Source organism: Camponotus vicinus, unplaced genomic scaffold, assembly GCF_025532165.1.
Source record: "Camponotus vicinus isolate PSW18456_S1 unplaced genomic scaffold, iyCamVici1.0 SCAF_6, whole genome shotgun sequence".
In the NCBI taxonomy this organism is placed as follows: Eukaryota; Metazoa; Arthropoda; class Insecta; order Hymenoptera; family Formicidae; genus Camponotus; species Camponotus vicinus.
In genome coordinates, this window is record NW_028141978.1 from 18,566,122 (window position 1) to 18,587,294 (window position 21,173).

General features: G+C 33.1%; 1 protein-coding gene and 2 long non-coding RNA genes across 3 annotated transcripts in view; all 3 read left to right on the plus strand.

Annotated features, from left to right (window-relative positions):
- The window catches only part of LOC145973223 (fatty acyl-CoA reductase 1-like), a 38,862-nt gene extending 32,997 nt beyond the window's left edge, over positions 1-5,865 (plus strand). Inside the window, 2 exon segments of the mRNA XM_083102465.1 lie at positions 2,251-2,427; positions 5,781-5,865. Coding sequence (XP_082958591.1) covers positions 2,251-2,427; positions 5,781-5,865 — 262 coding nt within the window.
- Positions 5,866-15,490: 9,625 nt separating this feature from the next.
- On the plus strand, positions 15,491-16,635 carry LOC145973578 (uncharacterized). Its single transcript, XR_014439506.1, has 3 exons — positions 15,491-15,798; positions 15,935-16,093; positions 16,366-16,635. It is a non-coding gene; the product is annotated as an uncharacterized LOC145973578 (long non-coding RNA).
- A 512-nt stretch (positions 16,636-17,147) lies between these two features.
- On the plus strand, positions 17,148-17,771 carry LOC145972823 (uncharacterized). Its single transcript, XR_014439294.1, has 3 exons — positions 17,148-17,218; positions 17,399-17,453; positions 17,658-17,771. It is a non-coding gene; the product is annotated as an uncharacterized LOC145972823 (long non-coding RNA).
- The last annotated feature ends 3,402 nt before the right edge of the window (positions 17,772-21,173 follow it).

Sequence of the window (21,173 nt, forward strand, 5' to 3'; positions counted from 1 at the left end):
TCCCTACCCACTAAAAACCCCTCTCTTTTCACGAATTTCCTTTGACACACTGTCCCTCTGACTTCCCGAGATCTGTTTTCACATAACGTCAAAAAATAGTTATTATTACCTTGTTCGATGACTTTTGATGTATTGCTGTAATTGCTTGAAGGAGAAATGAATTTTCCGATAGATCGTACGTTCTCAAATTTAACGTAGATATCACGTTGCAAAAGACAAGAAATCTACACTAAATTATTAACTGAAAGTTTTTCTTCTTTCATGAACTGTATTCTTTTATAAACTTTAACGTAATCACATTTATTTATTCACTCGATGAGACGAGAAATTTACTAATGACTCTATCACTAATCACTATTAATCACTGTCGAATAATAACTGTTGGCGATTAAAAATCACTCGATGAAAGAAACACGCGCGGACACGTTACTACACGACGCGACGACGCGACAATGCGACAATAATTACTCGGCGACTGCAAGCAGTTTTTTGTCATGGTAGGTTGCGGTAGATTAAGGTACTACTGGCGCTATCGAACGCGATCATGTGTTGCGTGGTGCTTAAATAAATATTTAATATTAATATTTTATATGATAATAGTAAAAGTAATAAATATTTTAAAAACACTTATTTAATCTAATTAATTTTTAAATAGATATCATACGATGTATGGATATCACACACATTCATGATAATAATAATATTAATATGTTAAATGTTTATTATGTTTACCGCATTCTTCAATCGAACACATGATCGCGTTCGATAGCGCCAGTAGTACCTTAACCTACCGCAACCTACCATGACAAAAAACTGCTTGCAGTCGCCGAGTAATTATCGTCGCATTGTCGCGTCGTCGCGTCGTGTAGTAACGTGTCCGCGCGTGTTTCTTTCATCGAGTGATTTTTAATCGCCAACAGTTATTATTCGACAGTGATTAATAGTGATTAGTGATAGTCATTAGTAAATTTCTCGTCTCATCGAGTGAGTAAATAAATGTGATTACGTTAAAGTTTATAAAAGAATACAGTTCATGAAAGAAGAAAAACTTTCAGTTAATAATTTAGTGTGGATTTCTTGTCTTTTGCAACGTGATATCTACGTTAAATTTGAGAACGTACGATCTATCGGAAAATTCATTTCTCCTTCAAGCAATTACAGCAATACATCAAAAGTCATCGAACAAGGTAATAATAACTATTTTTTGACGTTATGTGAAAACAGATCTCGGGAAGTCAGAGGGACAGTGTGTCAAAGGAAATTCGTGAAAAGAGAGGGGTTTTTAGTGGGTAGGGAGTACCGAGTTGGTAATTCGACTTGGTACTCGAGTCCCACATAACTCACTGGATCGACCGGTGGGTATGCATAAAATGCATTTTCCCCTCTCTCGTAAAAAATAAAAAAAAAAAATTACAGGTGAGTGAGCGAATGAGAGAGAGAGAGAGAGAGAGAGAGAGAGAGAGAGAGAGAGAGAGAGAGAGAGAGAGAGACAGACAGACAGACAGACAGACAGAGAGAGAATGTGTGTTCGCATGTGTGTCTGTATGTGTATAGCGACCAGCTGATCGCAGCAGGCGCCCCGCGTAAGCACCCGCGTCTGACGGTGAATCGCGCCATCCTTGCCTTCCTCTTGTATTCGACCCGTCATACGTTAACTACTTCCTTTAATAATTCAAAAACTAAGCTTCGGATGAAATTTTACCAAAGGAAAAATTGTCTTAGAATGGTGCCAGGAATACGTCATTTTACAGACGGACGGTTTTTCGGGATCGCCCTGTATATATACATACATTATACATAAAATAAAATAGAATATATACATAAATACATAAATATATACATATAAAATAGAATATATACATAAATACATAAATATATACATATATACATAAAAATAAAATAAAATATATATATATATATATACATATATATATATATATATATATATATATATATATATATATATATATATATATATATATATATATACATATATATATATATATATATATATATATATATATATTCTATTTTATTTTTATCAATTCAGAATGTTACTTTGCACGTATTCTTTTTATGTAAAAATTTTTTTTAAAGTAATTCTTTGTAATACATAAAATTGCATATTTTTTCAAATAATTTTTTTTAATTTTGTGATAGTTCAATTATTCTGATTTTAATAATAATTGAAGAGTTATACCATATTAAAAGTGTAAATTGTTTGATGTATACATGTAATATGCTACATAGGTTATTAAGACTACAAAGGAAAGCATACGTGGCCAATTGTGCTTTACAACATTTTGCTTGTAATGAATGGAAATTTGATAACACAAATAGTCGATATTTAATGTCACTAATACCATCTGATAATCTAGAAATGTTTTCGATCGATCTTTCTGATATGGATTGGAATGAGTATTTGAGGTAAATATGTGAAAATATTCCTTAACTTTAAATAGAATGAAGCTAAAATTGACTCAGCACATTGTTTTGGGTATTTTATTTTTAAAATTTATATATAAAAATTTATAAAAATTTATTAGATATTGCTCTGTATCAAATTGTATACAATTTAGTGCTATCTTAAAATTTTGAGCAAATTGCTGTTTTGTAAAAATTAAAATTTGAAAAATAATTTTTAAAACCGAAATACTGCCGTATTATTGAATTATATATAAATTATGTATAAATTAATAGTTTAACATAAAATTATATTTTTCTCATTTATCATCTTATTTAAAAAATTTAACAATATTTAACACATTCTTTCATACATTTTTCTTTTCTTATGTTTCAAGTTTGAAACTAATGAGAAAATTTTTTATACTGAACTATAAAATAAAAATTCAAGTAAATCGGTCAATTTATTTATATTTTTTATTAATTATTTATTAATTATTTATTAATTATTTATTAATCGATTATATCAAAATAAAATATTAAGCCATGTGTGTCGACATATAAACTATGAAATATTTTAGTTTATGGGCACTTTAGTTCTTCTAATTGTGGAAGAAACAGCAAGAATAAAAACAAGAATAAATTAAATTTTGTAACTCTTACAAGAGTATAAATATTATCAAAAAAATTTATTGTTCATTAAAATATAGCAGATTTAAATAAAATATAGAAAAGAAATTTCTTCAAATTTCAAGTAATTTAATACATTTAATTTTATACAATAAGTTAACACTTAACATATTTATATAATTCAACTTAACATATATTAAATGAGCAACGAGTGCAAGATAAATTAACTAAGCACATACTGGATTTATATCAACTATGATAATAAATGAAACAGAAATCAAAAATGAAATAAAAGTATAGCTTTTAATTGCTGAAAAATTGGCTGAACTTCCGAAAACGACCCACGTCCGATTGCCATGAATTTTTGTAGAAGCACTATAAATGATGTCAAATGAATGTCCTTAAACGGATTTTTACCGATACAAACATTTAATGCTAAAAATATTTAAATAAAGTTATATATAAATTATTGTCTATTACACTGTTTGGGACAATTGCAATAATTTATTCAAATAATTATTCTTAATGTGTATTCTTAATGTGTATATCAAGGTATTTCCTACACTTCAGACATAGGTTGGGTTAGGTTATATCTTCCGAAAGTGGAGCTCCCCGTAGGGGGGGCGGAACATGTGGTGTCCCCGCATGTACTTTGCAAGAAAAAGCAAGGTTTACAAATACATATATTCTATGAAATATATTTCTTCTTAAACATATATGACATGGTAAAATTATAATATCTACATTTGCGACTTTCCACGCGAATTTTTGTATTTATTATTTTTATCCTTTTTTAGCCTATATCTCCAAAGCTATTTGAGTCCGACCCTTATATATACAGGGTGTTGAAAAAAAAGGGTCACATATTTTGATAGCAGGTAGTATTGATCAAAACAAGAAGAAAAGGTCTAATTAACATGGGTCCTAAGACTAATATCTTCAAAGATACAAGAGTTTTTATTTTGTTATCATACATTCAGTTTCTTTACTTCAGTTTTTTTATGGAAGATAAATGATTACATTTCATATTAAAATAAAAATTGTTTCTTTATCTCTCTTTGTTTATTTTTTATTTTTTAAGGCACCTAGAAAAAAGATATCCCCATTGTACCCCACTCTCCCCTACTCCTTTGTTCATTACATTCTAAAGATGATACGACTAATAAGAAAATGACAAAGAGCTCAAATAATAAAATAGCTTGTATCTTTGAAGATATTAGTCTTAGGACCCATGTTAATTAGACCTTTTCTTCTTGTTTTGATCAATACTACCTGCTATCAAAATATGTGACCCTTTTTTTTCAACACCCTGTATATATATATATATATATATATATATATATATATACACGAAATTCCAATTTTCTAAAGTTTTGATTTGTTATGACTTTTAAAAATTGATATTTCGAAAACTATTTAGAAATATATTTAATAGAATATATGTATTTGTAAACTTTGCCTTTTCTTGCAAAGTACATGCGGGGACACCGCATTTTCCGTCCCCCCCCCCCTACGGGGGGGCTCCACTTTCGGAAGATATAACTTAACCCAATGTTCGAAAATCTAAAAATCATCTCAGTTTAAAAATTCGCATAGGCAAGAATCAGCAATTTATAATATTCTCTAATTCGAGAATTCGAATTTAACGGGCATCAAGAATCTTCTCGAGCTTTTGATCAGTCAGAAAAAACTCGACCGCACTTATTATCTCTCATTTTATCACCGCCTAAGGAACGCTTGTCATGAACGTTTAACGTATAACAACATCGTCAACCGTCGGCAAAATAAGCGCAGCGCACGGGCATGCGCGCCCATACGTCACGATCAGCTGATTGGCAATCAGCTGATCGAAAAATACTGCGCGCATGATAACCAAAGAATTTTCTATGTCAGATCTCATCGGCGGCCAATTATACACGGCGCCCTGAGGTCACCGCTAAAAGATCAAACTTATTGGCCCACGTCGCAAAGGGCCCCAAAATCTGCTCGCTATAAAACTGGCACCGCACGTGGGCACTTCGCAGTTCGCAGAATTTTCCGCTCTTAGTAAAACCGCTCGCTTAAACCGCTCAGTTACGCCGCTTTTTCAGTCTTTGGACTTATCACGTCTTCGAAATTTCAGTTCCTGAAATTTTTGTACATATATATATATATATCTTTCTTTATTTAATTGTGTGGTGTTAAAAATAAAACTCAAAAACCAAAAGAAATTACGTGTCGTGTGTAGTCAGCTATTAAAAGACTGTCGTGTCCTTGTCCGTCGCGCTTGTTCAAATCCTGCGCTGCCGCGACAAAACCGCTTTCACCCGTGAACACCAACCTGTGTGTAAAGTGTAGGAAATACCTTGAGATATGACAATTCGCTTTACATGGTTCATATGGTTTATATAAGTTTGTAACTTTCTATGCGAAGCCAGGTATATTCCACACTTCAGACACGAGTTGGGTTAGGTTATATCTTCCAAAAGTGGAGCCCCCCCGTAGGGTGGGCGGAACATGCGGTGTCCCCGCATGTACTTTGCAAGACAAAGCATTAAATGTTTGTATCGGTAAAATTCGCTTAAGGACATTCATTTGACATCATTTATAGTGTTTTTACAAAAGTTCGTGACAATCAAGCGTGGGTCGTTTTCGGAAGTTTATCCAAAGATATTGACAGATTGATTTACAATATTGTCCGATTTTGATGTTTATCTAATAATATTTACATTAAAAATAATTTTAAATATTTATTTTATTATTTGAAGGAATGCATTAATAGGTGGCAAAAAATATCTTCTTCACGAAGATATGAATCGATTGAAAGTAGCAGAAGCACATTATAAAAGATAAGAATAAAATATAAAAGAAACACTGTTATTATTTATTTGTTCGATGTATTAACTGTTTATTTGATTGTGTAAGATATATTAATTATTAAGTACAATAGAAATGTTTATTTTAGAGTGAATCTATTCGTAGCAACATTTAAAACTGTTATTGCTATTGGAATGCTATGGATGATATATAAATATATGTTATTTTAAACATTTTAAAGAGAAACAAGAGATTATAATATAAATTATAAATATTGCATATTGTATAGTTTATTGTATGAAATTGTATAACTTGTAACTGGATATTGTATAAAATTGTATAACTGTCATTTATAACAATTTTTGATGAAAATGTTCCTTCTTCAAGATTGTCCGTATTGTTGTAGAATTTCTGGATTACATTAATACAATTAATATGTCAGGTTGAGAAGTAATTTTAAAGAAAAAAGGAAATATAAATGCGATATATTTTCGACCACATTTATTAATTTGTTTTTATGTTTATTCATTGCTCTCTTTATTTTATATATATACATATACATACATATACACACACACACACACACACATATATATATATATATATATATATATATATATACTTATAATTAATTAATTATTACAAATAATTGTTAACGTTAATTATTACAAATATCGCCAAAGAATAGAAGACCTTTCTTCTTAATTTGAGCCAATCTACCTTCATATTTCGGGACCGCGAAAAGTTTTCAGGCACCCTATATATTGAATATGTATACGTAGCTTTAATAATAATAATAATAATAATAATAATAATAATAATAATAATAATAATAAATATAATATATATATATATATATATTTAATAATAATAATAATAATAATAAATGCGTAGCTTTAATAATAATAATAAATCCATACTACATAATTTCAGCTTTTAACTTTTGCTTTAATTGTACACATTATATTTCGGCCTTCGATACGGTCCATTCAATTAACTAACATCTATGTATCGATCAATTTATTAAAATTGCGGTCGGTAATCTCCCGCATGATAAAAAGATTGATACAACCATTAAAACTCACCCTGTATATATATATATATATATATATATGTGTGTGTGTGTGTGTGTGTGTGTGTGTGTGTGTGTGTGTGTGTGTGTGTGTGTGTGTGTGTATACACACACACACACAATATATATATATATATATATATATATATATATATATATATATATATATATATATATATACACAATATATATATGCACATATCTCTGTGTGTGTGTAAAATTGGTGTATAAAATTAAAGTGTAAAAATGAAAGCATGGACTTTTGCATAGCACATAACGCATAAGGAAAACGATCAATCAAAGTTCTTCATTTCTATTTTTTATTCCCTATAATGGAACTGATGGACTACGATCAGTCGATTCTCTTATGCATTATATATGATAACAATAATAAACGAGTTGCATAACAATAATATACGAGTTTTCTTATTAGTTTTAATTTAATTTAGAAAATACGTTGAACAATATAAATTAGAATTATACTACCTCCAAAAAAAACCTTACAAAGGTAAAAAAAAAATACGCCAAGTACATAAAAAAATATTCCACTTTGTATGCAACAAAACGTTTAATAAAAAAATACCCTTAAAAAAATAATAAATAATTTATAAAAATTTTCCCTTAAAAAGTATATTATAATTTTCCTAAAAAAAATCAAAACTAAATATGAAATCAATAATTAATTAGCCAAGTACATTGAAGCAATTGATAGGGATTTTTAATTTGAAATATTTATCACAAATTCAATCTTACATTTATGTATTATAGATTCCCGACAAAATGAAAATGATTTTCGAAATAAATTCAATACTTTGTATGATATATAAAAATACATTATTATGTGTGATCCAAATAAATATTTGTACAATATATGAAATAGCATTAATGTATTGCAGATTTTATATTGCAGATTACAAATAGTAAGTCATAAAACTATTTAACACTTACTGCAATAACATCGATTGCATTAATCGCCAATTTTGAATTTAAAAGAGAAAAACTAATCGACTTGTTTTAAGATCATAAGTTTTACTATGTAAACCTGGAACTAAAGGATTTATGAAGTTATATACAAAAATTTGACCCGAGTCGTATTATAATTTACACATTTTTATTATTAGGAAATATTTAATTTTGAAATTAATCATAAGCTTTGCCAAGTAAATTTGAAACTAAAAAAATTAAGACCAAACCGACTTACAGAAACTTGGCGTACTCGGATCAGATTATAATACACATAATTTTACAAAGTTTGCGAATTATATACCTGTAATTAATTTCAATTATAGAAATATGTCGTATTATAATTCTATAATTGACATTAATATGTATATATTAATGTCAATTATAGAATTATAATACGACCCAAGCACGCCAAGTTTTGTAAGTCGTTTTGGTCTTAATTTTTTTAGTTCCAAATTTACTTGGCAAAGCTTATGATTAATTTAAAATTAAATATTTCCTAATAATAAAAATGTGTAAATTATAATACGACTCGGGTCAAATTTTTGTATATAACTTCATAAATCCTTTAGTTTCAGGTCTACATAGTAAAACTTATGATCTTAAAACAAATCAATTAGTTTTTCTCTTTTAAATTCAAAATTGGCGATTAATACAGTCGATGTTATTGCAGTAAGTGTTAAATAGTTTTATAACTTACTATTTGTAATCTGCAATATAAAATCCGCAATAGATAGATAATAGTTTATTGCTGCCCCTTAGGGATTACAAGGCGCTTTTACAAGAAGCGTTCCCGAACCTTTAACAAATCCAAAAAGTTTACATCCCCCCGACCTGGCCCTTGTGCGACCACTACATCCTGATTTCCCACACCCTCCCTACGTACCCTCCCCATCCTTTCTCTCCATCCCTCACCCCCCTTTCCATCCTCCGGACCCTTCTCCTCCCAATCTAGGCTTCCTTTCATGACTACTCCGCTTTCCATCTTCCTCTTCCTCCTCTCCTTTTCTTCTGCGCTCTGCTTTCTCTATCCTGTCTCTCTTCCTTTCTCGTCTCCGTTTCCTTCTGCTCTAATCCTTTCCTTTCCATTCCCCATCCTGTAACGGAACTAACTACAAAACAAACGAAAATTAGACAAAAGCACAGCGGTTATCGACTCCTCCTCTCCATTCCCTCCACTTCTTCCATTTCCCTTAACTCCCTCTCTTACCTTTTCCTACCTTTCCTCCTCTATCCCTATTCTCTCCCCCTCGCCCCTACTCGTCCCCCCCCTCTTCCACCTCCTATCCTTCCCTCTCCCACTCTCTATTCCCTACCTTCTTCCCCCTCTTTCTCCTCTCTCCCTCTTCAACTATTCATCGCTTTCCTCCTCCGTCTCCTCTGTTTCCTCATACCACCTATTTCTTTCCATATCCCATCCCCATGCCTTTCCATCTATCCATATCCTCCTGTTTGTCGTCACTACTACCTTCCCCTTCGCCCTCTCAGTCTTGGCCCTTTCCACCAATTTCCATCTCACACTTCTTTCTTCCATCGTTAAGTCCTCATCCAACCCCACCCTCCAATTCCTCCTTATTTCCCAGCCCCTCTCCAATAACTCTATCCTATCTTTCACCTTCCCCATCTTTACAATGAGCACCGTTCCCACGCTCCCCTTCCTCTCCCGTACCTCACCAATCTCCACCCTTCTCCCTAGTTCCTCCCTCACAATCTCCTCCATCAACCTCTTCCTTTCCTCCGCACTGCCCCCCTCTACACCTCTCCACACTACATTCCTCCTTCTCTCTCTTCTCTTCTCCACCTCCTCCCCTCTCTCCCTTTCCTTCCTCTCTATTTCCCTTCTCTCTCTTTCCCTCCTCACTCTCTCCCTCCTCTCTTCAAACTTCCTCCATGCGTCCTCTCCCGTCGTCCTTTTGCTCTCTTCTCTTAAATTTTCTCCTTTCTCCTCTCCTCCTCCCTCCCCAGCCTTCCTCTTCTTCCTTCTTTCTTCCTCTTCCCTTTCCACCATCTTCCACCATTCTTCCTCCCTTTCTCCATCTTCCACGCTCCCTTCTCCACTCTCCCTTTCCTTCTCTTCCCCCCGGTCCTCCATCTTCCCGCCTGCCGTCTCCATCCACTTCCTCTCTCCTCGCTTCCTTTCCTTCCCCTCCCCATCCTATGCCTTCTCCTTTTTTTCCTCCTCTTCTACTCCTCTTCTATCATCCTCCCCCTCACTCCACTTGCCCCTCTTCTCTCCATCACCAGCTCTCCTTCCTTCTACCGTCCTCTCTCTCACCTCCTTCCTCACCTCTGCTGCTTTTCACTTCCCTGTCGTTGATTCCTCCACCTTCCTACCTTCCTTTCCTCCTCTTCTCTCTTCCTTTTCTCTCCTCTCGCCTTCCACCCTACTCTCCTCTTCTACACCTTCTCTCTCCGTCCTAACCTCAACTCCCGCGCTCTCTTGATCGACTTCCTCTCTCCTCTCCATCTCCCTTGCCAACTTCCTTAACACCACCACCATTTCCTCCATAACCTTCCTCAATTCTCTAATCTCCTCCACAATCCCTCCACTTTCCATCTTTCTAGCCATCGTTCTAACCTTCCTCACTGCAAACCCCGTAATCTCCGTATCTCTTTTATCGATCCACGCATCGATCTATCGACCACTCGCTTCCTTCCTTCAGCCTCTAGCGCCATCTCCACTCTCCATCTCCGCCGTTCTACTACTCTTCCTCTTCCCGCCTCTCCCTCCTTCCGCCATTCTTCCCAACTCAGCACTTTTACTCCAACTTTTTACCTCCCAAAAAACTCTCTATCCGCTCTCTCTCCATTTCTATCTCCATGTCCTCACAGCCCTCTGGTACACCTCCACCTCCTCCTCTATTCCTAACTCTCTTCTCTTCTCCCAACCACCTCCTTTTCCTTTTTTTTCCCGACACTCTCTTTCACACCTGTCACCTAGCCCATTCCATCATGGCCGTTTCTATAAAATCCGCAATATATTAATGCTATTTCATGTATTGTACAAATATTTATTTAGATCATACATAATAATGTATTTTTTATATATCATACAAAGTATTGAACTTATTTTGAAAATCATTTTCATTTTGTCGAGAATCTAATACATAAATGCAAGATTGAATTTGAGACAAATATTTCAAATTACAAATCCCTATCAATTACTTCAATGTACTTGGCTAATTAATTATTGATTTCATATTTAGTTTTGATTTTTTTTTTTTAGAAAAAATATATATATTTTGAGACAAAATTTTTATTATAAATTATTTTTAGGGATATTTTTTATAAACGTTTTGTTGCATACAAGGTGGAATATTTTTTATGTACTTGGCGTATTTTTTTTACCTTTATAAGGTTTTTTTTGGAGGGATTTCACATCTTTTTGTAAAATTTACATATATTTTTTGAGAGATAAATTATTTTTAGGGATATTTTTTTATAAACGTTTCGTTGCATAAGTATGTATATCTATAACTCTATAGTTTTATAGTACATAATTATATACATATATATACATATGTGTGTGTGTGTGTGTGTAGAAATTTACATATTTGCAACCATAATTATAGTTACATAGACATTTATTACACTTGCCTGCGTAGACACAAATATAGTTATGCAGAAATATTCCCTACATGTGTAATGCTAATTATATATATATATATATATATTAATTATATATATATATATATATATATAATTAATTATAATTATATATTATATATATATATATATATATATATATATATATAATATATATATATTATAATATATATATATATATATAATATATATTATATATTAATAATAATAATAATATATATATAAAATTATATATATTATATATATATAATAATAATTATATATATATATATATATATATATATATATATACTATAATTATGGTTGCGCAGTCAAATATGTAAATTTCTACACACACTGTATATATATATATATATATATATATTGTGACGTGACGTTTTGCGCGTCTGTCACAAGGATCAAAAAATCCGACCGCGGACGATATCGAGGGGCCTTCGTTCTCTCCCATTATGGAGAGAGCGGCCTATTTGTGAAGGATTTCGGACTTGCCGTTTGTCCGACTTCCTGTTTTAGATTTTCGGAAAGTATTAGCCTAAGTTGCGGTCATTTGCGAGCGTGCGGGACAGGGTCTCACCCGGTGGATCTCCACTCAGCCAGCGGAAGGGCAGGAGAGGAAGAAGTCTGCGGGACGAGCGGAGGCGCCGAGGAACCGGGACACACCAGGTGAAGTAATCTTTTTTTTATTTTTCGGGAAATTCTGTAATAATTGGGAAGATCGACGCTGCCGCCTATTTAAAAATCCCGATCACTCCGCAGGTGCAAGGACGGACCAAAAGGGGAAGGCCACTCCACGTATATGGAATGCGGGAGCCCCGTAAGGGAGTTGCTATATTCGGCACAAATCAAGAAAGTTACATTGACGGATCCGGAAAGGAGAACCTAAGGAAAACCCGGGAAGAAATCGACATGCGGCTGCCGTAGAATACCTCCTTGGTACCTTACACGGAAAAATATCATCGAAGAAGGGGCGAGGCAGCCAGAATTACGGCCCTAAAGATCGCAGGGCTAATTGGGCCACGAGACGATCCTGTGGGACGCGGAAGCGCCACAGGTGGCCTAGATCGATATTAATCGGCCGGCGTGATTCCGGCCGGCCTCTTGCTCGTCACTGTTCAGCGAACCTGTGCAGAGAGCGAAGGCTCTGACGAGCACGGATGCCACGACCACCTCGAGACACCAGGAGACACCGGTGAGACGAACGTCGACCGCATACAGCCGCCGCTATAGTAAATTAAGGTAGCTCGCTCGAACGAATGTCGCGGTCGTTTAGTTGTCGCCAGAATTTAACATTAAAATTCCATTCATTTTTCGAGTTTGTGCGTAGTAGTCAGGCGACCGACCGAGAGACTTCTTTCGAGCTGCAGTAGAGTAAGTGCCCTCTCTCCCGGGATAGCCGACAGTCATAATTATAAGCGTCTTGTAATTGTATTGAAATTGCTGTCTGAATTGTATGATCACACACAGTACTGCGATATATCGGCTGCCGGCGATTTCGACGTCGCGCCGACGCGTGTCTAGCGATTCCAATTTTGTGATGTCGTTAATTGTTTGTCGCGTGAATAATTGTACAGTTTCCCATTTATTGAATTCCGAAAATACCGTAAATTCTTTTGTCTGTTCTTTGTCGTGCCAGCGAAATAACGAGTGTTATATCGAGTCAAACTATTACTATTTGCGAGAAGCATAACTATTCGCGATAATTAAAATGACAATTAAAACTGTGGTCGAGGTTGTAGACGACCCTCGAATTTCCTTGTTAAGTATCGCCGAAATTATACTTCCATCTTTTTCTAATTACACAGTACATTCCGCGAGCGGGTAATAATCTCATGATTGATTCAATTTCCCAAATTCTCAGCTGCCGAGGCCCGGACAAGCCTCGTGCCGCAAGGAATTCTTAACTTTTTCTCGCGCTTTTTCACCACGCGCCGTTCGAGATTACCGTACTCGCGGTCGAACGCCGGCTCGTTATTGCTGGAATGTAAAGTGATTTTATATCAAATCTTCTAACTGTACTGAGACATCCGCAAATACATTATATTTTATTCTTGCACTAATATCTTTTCTTTCAGTTGCCTTCTATTCTCGAGCCTCCTTCCCCGTATAAAATCATCGAACCTCCCCCTCTACCATTCTTTAACGGGAGCTAATCGAGCTTATTACCGTCGCGGTTAATTGATCTGTCGAGCCTGTTGCATTTAGTTTTTTTTTGTTAGAACGGCGCGGACTTCCGCGCTTGGCGTCCAAAAATTTAGGTTACCGAACAATTCTTGATCGAAAAAGAATCGCGCCGAAGGTGTGCCGCGGGCCAAGAACACCGGCCACAAATTAATCAATCTTGCCCTCAATAAAAATAGCGGTCACAATATATATATGTATGTATCCATTGACGTTTCAGAGGACATTTTTTATGAAAAAACACATTTTTTGAGGACATTTATTGAGGACTGTCTTCATTTATGTATCTATACATTGATGTTTTCGAGGACTGTCCTCGTTGATAATTATAACTATACATTGTTACTTTTGAGGGCGTCAAAATGACCTCAATAGCATATTCAGCGGAACATGTACATTGAGGACGGTCCTCGTTGACTTCAAATCGAAGTTGAATGTACATACCATCAATGACATATATAACTAAACCAAACATTTTCAAAGGGATGTGAAACCATTTAATATTAATATTAATATGTATTTATTTAACATTTAATATTAAAAAAATATATATATGTGTGTGTGTATTAATATTAAACTAAATAAATATAACGATATTTGTATAGTCATGTTATCAATACACTGTATTTCTGGCTTCAATCCCTCTGAGAATGCTTGGTCCAATTATATTTATGACATTCATAATCATACATTCAACTTCAATTTCAAGTCAATGAGGATTGTCCTCATTGACTGTGGGTACGTTCTACTCAACGCCCGCAACGCTCGCGAACATCATTTATTTTGTTTCAATCAACAACAAGAATGAGATAATGTTGCGAGCATCGCGAATGTTAAATGGAACATGTTCTATATATGCATCAAGATCGTTCTACATTAGTCGCAAGCAGCCAATGTAGTAATGGTGTTTGTGTGCGGGGCTAATTGATGTTTTCGAGGATTGTCCTCGAAAACATCAATTCCATTTTCCTAGCGAGGGAATAGATAAATATTTCCTCTCTTATTGCCTTGCCTCGCTAAATATTGTACATAACATCAACCAATCACAAACATGACTGCTATCTACCAACGTTACGCATGCGTGAGAATTTAATACATAAATATTTGATGCTTTCCCTTTGGTGACACAAATCGACACAAGTATCATTCTATCTTTGTCATTCACTGATGTTGAAAAAGGACAGAATGATATTTATGTCGATTTATGTTGCTAAAGGGAAAACACCATTTTTAGACATATATTTGACGCAAGTTAGTGGTCTAGTATATAGTATAGATGTCTGTGGTCTTTATTCACGTAATAGCGCGCAAAATTATGGCATATCTTGTGTACAACAGGTATTAAGGCCATCGCACATGAAATAACAGAGCTGCATATGCATAGCATAAAGCTAGCGCCAGACTGCGCGTTTTCGCGAATTGTGATGCGTGATTCACAATTCGTATAACATTCGCGAATAATGTGGAGGAAAAATTTGCTGATTTGTCATACGCGATTCGTCATTCGCACTGATTCACTAACCGAGCGATTTTTTGACGAAACTTAAAGGAGGCGAATCGTTATAAATCAATCCATTCGTGTCGCGCTACCACAGACTTCTATATAATATACTAGACTACGAACTCCTTATATACTGGATGTACCCAATTTTTATATACAAAACTAGCGCATGCGCCAAACAAGCTGACATAAAAAGTGGTTTTCTGCTAGCATGACGTATTTTATGACGTCATAAGGTTTATTATGGGTGTTTACGTTCAGTAATCGGATTTGCAATCGGATTAATCGCAGTCGTCAACCGACTAGAGAAAAAGTTCCCTAGACTAATCGGATTTGTAAACCGTGTCTATGGAGTAATCAAATTAGCTCAATAATAAGAGATTGTAGGAAAACATGGTGTAAGAATACCAGGTGTAACATTCCCGAGGATGCGCAGTCGTTCAAAATAATGGCCGCTCTTGAACCAATCAGAAATTTGCCCCAAATTCTGAAAACTAATACGACCACCGCTATAAGTTAGGTTAGTGGAACACATGATTTTTTGTGTTATGTACACAATAGCAGTGTGTATTTGGACATTCGGATATATATTAAAATATTCGGACATTTTATGTAATTATTTAAATACAAAAAGACAGAAGTGTGTCAAGTAAGTTAATTATTACTGAATGAAATGAATAAATCATGAAAATAGCTAGTGAAATTAATAATAATAATTTATATAAGCAATTGTAATGGTGTGCCAACTTTTTATAAGTTTATTACATATTTGTTTTTCTTTGCAGACATAATGCTCTCGTGCTGTATAAAAAATTGCAAGAGTCGTACATATTGCACAGATAAAAAAGGAATAACATTTTTTAGATTCCCAAATGAAGGTAACATTCGTCAGGCATGGATAAATGCTTGTCAAAGGAGCGAGGAAAATATAAAAATTGATTCTGGTAAGTTGCTATAATAGATTTTTTTATATAGTAACATATAGTAAATATGACTCACAATGTTATAGATTATATTAATATTATGTTTTCTATTATTAATATTGTATTAATGATTCATCGACTTTAAATTTAACAAAAGTTTTCAAACATAAAATTGAAAAGCAATCCATAACTCTCAATATATTATTTGTAATATATGTATCAATTATATAGAAATGAGAATATCAATTATATAGAAATGAGAATATATAGTATAAAATGAGTATATTTTTTAGCAAGGATATGCAGCCTTCATTTCGATGATGATTGTTTTATAATAAAATGGACACAGTCAACGAAAGCACCAAAACAATTTCATGGCAATTTTTTTAATAAACAATGAAAAATTTTTGACAAGTTAACACATATTGTATGTACAAAAACTAACAATAACTTCCCTAGACAAGTTATTGCCTGTCTAGTGCGTACTAGGACATACATTAGATTAAAAGAAATAAACAAAGATATAACACAAAACAATTTGATGAGAAAAAGAAGCAAAAAGTTATATAAGTTATGTAATAAAGAAAATCAAGTAATTAATAAATAATGATAAAAAATAAACAGAACTCCATATATGTTTTAATTTATTGTAGTTTATACACCTACCTTTCCTTTTGTTATATTACAATTATAAAGCTGTAATTTTTACATAATACACAAATAATATATTATCCTATATCTATGTATACTTACTTTTGTATTAAAAAACAAAAAAAAATTATTTTTTATTTTTATTATTTTTTCGCCAAAAAAATAATTAAAAATTAACAAAAATTAATAAAAACTTAATATAAATTTTAACAATTAAAAATTTTATTTTTAAAATATTTTAATATAATATGTAATACAACAGACAGCACGTATGTCTAATAAAGATATTTTTTAAACATGTATGTTGTTTGGATATTTATTTTCATCAATATTATGTTTGAATTCTGCGCTAATTTTGGGGCAAATTTCTTATTAGTCTTTCCGGTATTCAGCCGCCATTATGCGCAATGTTACACCTGGTATTCTTACACCATGGTAGGAAAACGCGAAAATTTCACTCGTATCGCAGAATTTTAAGAAGAAATAGAAAAATAGGTATGTATGTACTTTCTGTTATTCTTGTAATAATTAACTTTTATTCTTCTTTAAATGTATATTGAGCGATAGATGTATTAATGTTTTACTGATATATTTTAAAAAAACAAATAGACTATAACCTCACTCCGTTTAAAATATCTTTAACATATTAGTTTATTAAAATAATATTTTTTGTAGAGGTAATTGCAAATGAATACAAACGAGGAAGTAATGTTTGAGCAGGATCAGTCCGGTATGTATATCGTAAAACGAAGTTTTTATTTTAGTTCTAGCTAAACTAATTATATTAATAAAATTTGCTTTGAAATATATTTCGTCTTTGAAATAAAAAAAATTTATATTTGGCAAAAACATTTTTTACATTATACAGAGGATATTAATGTAACTATTAAATTGTTTCACTAAAAATTTCTTATTTTTTCATAAAAAACTGTAGATACCAATGGACCAATCAAATGGCAAAACTACTGATAGAAGAAATAAGACAACATATATCACTACTACAAAAGAAAAATAGTATGCAAAAAAAAATATGGAAGGAAATAGCGAGTAACTTTAAGAAAAGAAATTACAACGTAACTGACGAACAATGTTCTGTTAAATGGAAGAACTTGAAACAGAAATTGTTAATTGCAAATTACATTTTTTTTTTCGAAACAATTTTGTGTTTTCTTTACACCAATTGATTCCTCTCATTATTTTGTACATAAAAGTATTAAGGTAAGATAATCGAAAAATGAATATTTTACAAGATATTTTACGGTTTATGTAAAATTAAGAAATGATTTCAAGCCTCATAACTCGAAAAGTACTCAATGAAGAAATACTTTATTATAGTGTTTTGAAAAGCCCTCGAGATAAGCTACAAGAATATGTAATGAAAAATAAGGGGTTCCATTTAAGAAATTTAAGATGACCTTCACGTGACCTTGACAACACTATTCAAGGTCGTACCAATATTACTATATAATACGTTACTTGAAACCCTACAACTTTTGTCTGAAATATTTTTGTCTGTCGTTCTTGGTTTTTGAGATATTTGGCTGGCACGGGTGGTCTGATACACCCTGTATATATACATCACATCATACAAAGTCATATATATATATATATATATATATATATATATATACGTATTACATATAAAATTAATATATTAACTGTGCAATAACATCTCTTTTTTCATCACCTTGTAAAAGAACATTATTATGATCATTTTCGTTTTCCATTGGCTCTAAAATGTTTTCAAATGGTTTATCTTCGTTATCGATACAAATATTGTGTAAAATACAACATACTAATACAAGTAAAGGTATCATTTCGGTATTTTACATATATACATATCTTAATTTTCTAAATCGTCCTTTTAATAGCCCAAATGCTCTTTCTATCGTAATACGAGTTGAAGATAATTTTGTGTTATAATTGCGTTGTACATTATTCAAATGACCATTGTCACGATATGGAATGAGCAGATATTGTAATAGCGGGTATGCAGAGTCACCTAACAAATGTGTACCTTGTGGGAAATATCTTTGAACATCATGGTCAATCATTTCTTTGATATCACTTAAGCGCCACACTCGTGCATCATGGACACTGCCACATATTCCCGCAAAAACATCAATGAATTTCACTTTATGATCACAAATACCTTGCAGTATTATCGAATGAAATCCTTTTCTGTTAATGTAACTATTTGGGTGCTCAATAGGAGCACTAATGGGAATGTGACAGCCGTCTATGACACCTACTACACCTGGAAAATTGCTCATAGCAGCAAATTGCTCTTGTATATGTAAAAACTCATAATGCTGTGGCCATTTTATGTAGTTTTCAGCGTGTTCTTGCAGTATGTAAGCCACATTAAATACACACTTCCATATAGTATCTTTGCATAGCCCAAATCGATCTACAACAGATCTGAAATAACAATTAATGTTACATTAATTCAATATGTGTTAAACATGATTGTAATCATCTATTACTTTTACTATACACAGAGGGATAACAAAAAAATTTTTCGTATCCAGTAAACACTAGATATTTCTTAAATATTTCATTCATATTATACGAATAACGGAATATGAGTGGAATATTTAAGGAATATCTAGCGTTTACTGAGTATATACTTAGTTTTTATAAATTAGCTAACCTGTAAACTTCTTGATTGCCAAATATCCACAAAGCTATAGCAATTTGTTTGGCTGGTAGTATTTTAGGGCAATTGTCTCTTTGTAATAAGGCTGGTCCTATATGTTGTATCACCAGCTCAAAAGTTTCTCTTGTAACGAAAATGTGATTTAAAATCTATGAGAAAAGAATATAATGTTACAAAATAGTACAATATATATATTATATATAAATGAAAATGAGTATTTGTACTACCTGTTAAAGAATAGTTAAGAATGACATTTTCATAGAAGTGGCTAATTCTAATATGTTACTCTCTTATACGACGTACTTGCAACATATTTTCGTTTTCTTCATTATTATTAAATATTATATTCCATAAAACTAATAAGTCCATGTTCGTGCTCTGTAAGAATAATAATAAAACTATTATTAGATTATATGCATGTAATCGTTAATCACGAATGATTGAAGTAAGGTAATTTGTTTCTTTAAAATATATCAGTAAAACATTAATACATTTATCGCTCCATATACATTTAAAGAAGAATGAAAGTTAATTATTACGAGAATAACAAAAAGTACATACGAGAATAACAAAAAGTACATACCTATTTTTCTATTTCTTCTTAAAATTCTGCGATACGAGTGAAATTTTCGCGTTATCCTACAATCCCTTATTATTGAGCTAATTTGATCACTCCATAGACACGGTTTACAAATCCGATTAGTCTAGGGAACTTTTTCTCTAGTCGGTTGATACGACTGCGATTAATCCGATTGCAAATCCGATTACTGAACGTAAACATCCTATAGCATCTCGTAGCGCTAAGTGAACCAACCGTAGTGCTGCTACAAATGCTCTGCAGTACTTGTAGCGCTTACTGAACCGCAGCCTGTATATAACATTCTTCATAAGCTTATTTGACGCATGCGCAGTACAGTACTTTTAGTACATACTTTTTCAGGACACGAATATAGGACTAGTATATATAAGGAGTTAGCAGTCTAGTATACTATATATAAGTCTGTGCGCGCTACACTATGCGTAACTAGGGCTGCGGTTAAGGAGACGCTGAGGATGCTTTGAAGCGTTTAATTGACCAATCAGAATAAAAGGAGTAAAGATTTCTTTAATCTGATTATTATATAGTTCGTACTTCTTTCTGATAGGTTATTACATCAATTACATGGAGAGCGAGACAATGGAGAACTGGACAAATAATCGCGTGTTTAAACTTATAGAAGACATAAGAGAACATAGATGCTTATCGGATACAATAAGGAAATCAACCAATCAGAATTCTTACGTTTTAATATGGCTGCCTTACTGCTCAATTGTGATTGGTCAATTTGCTTACTGACTACGTTTCACTGCTTACGTTTTTTTGTGTGCCAAGGCCCTTAAGGTGCCTCTACATGGCAGCATCAAGCGTCGAGCATCTGCGCAGAAAACCAGGATTAATCCTGCGTAATGGTACCGGTATGGTTTTCTGCGCAGACGCTCGACGCTTGATGCTGCCATGTAGAGGCACCTTTAAAGTGGAAGCACATAAAATTGCAGGAGCGCATAACCATAAGCATAAGAAAATTGATTGGTTCATTTTCTTATGCATATATTTGTGGACCAATCAATTTCTTTATGCTTATGGTTATGCGCCTATTCAATTTTCGGTTTGTTCGCGTTGCATGCTCCAATGTACACCCGAAAACACTTGGATCACAGGTAAGATGGCGGTTAGAGCAGATGAGTTTATGTGCACCAACGCTTGGTGACACGAACGGACTTGAGGCATTTCCCCTTCCTTTTTTGCTTCCA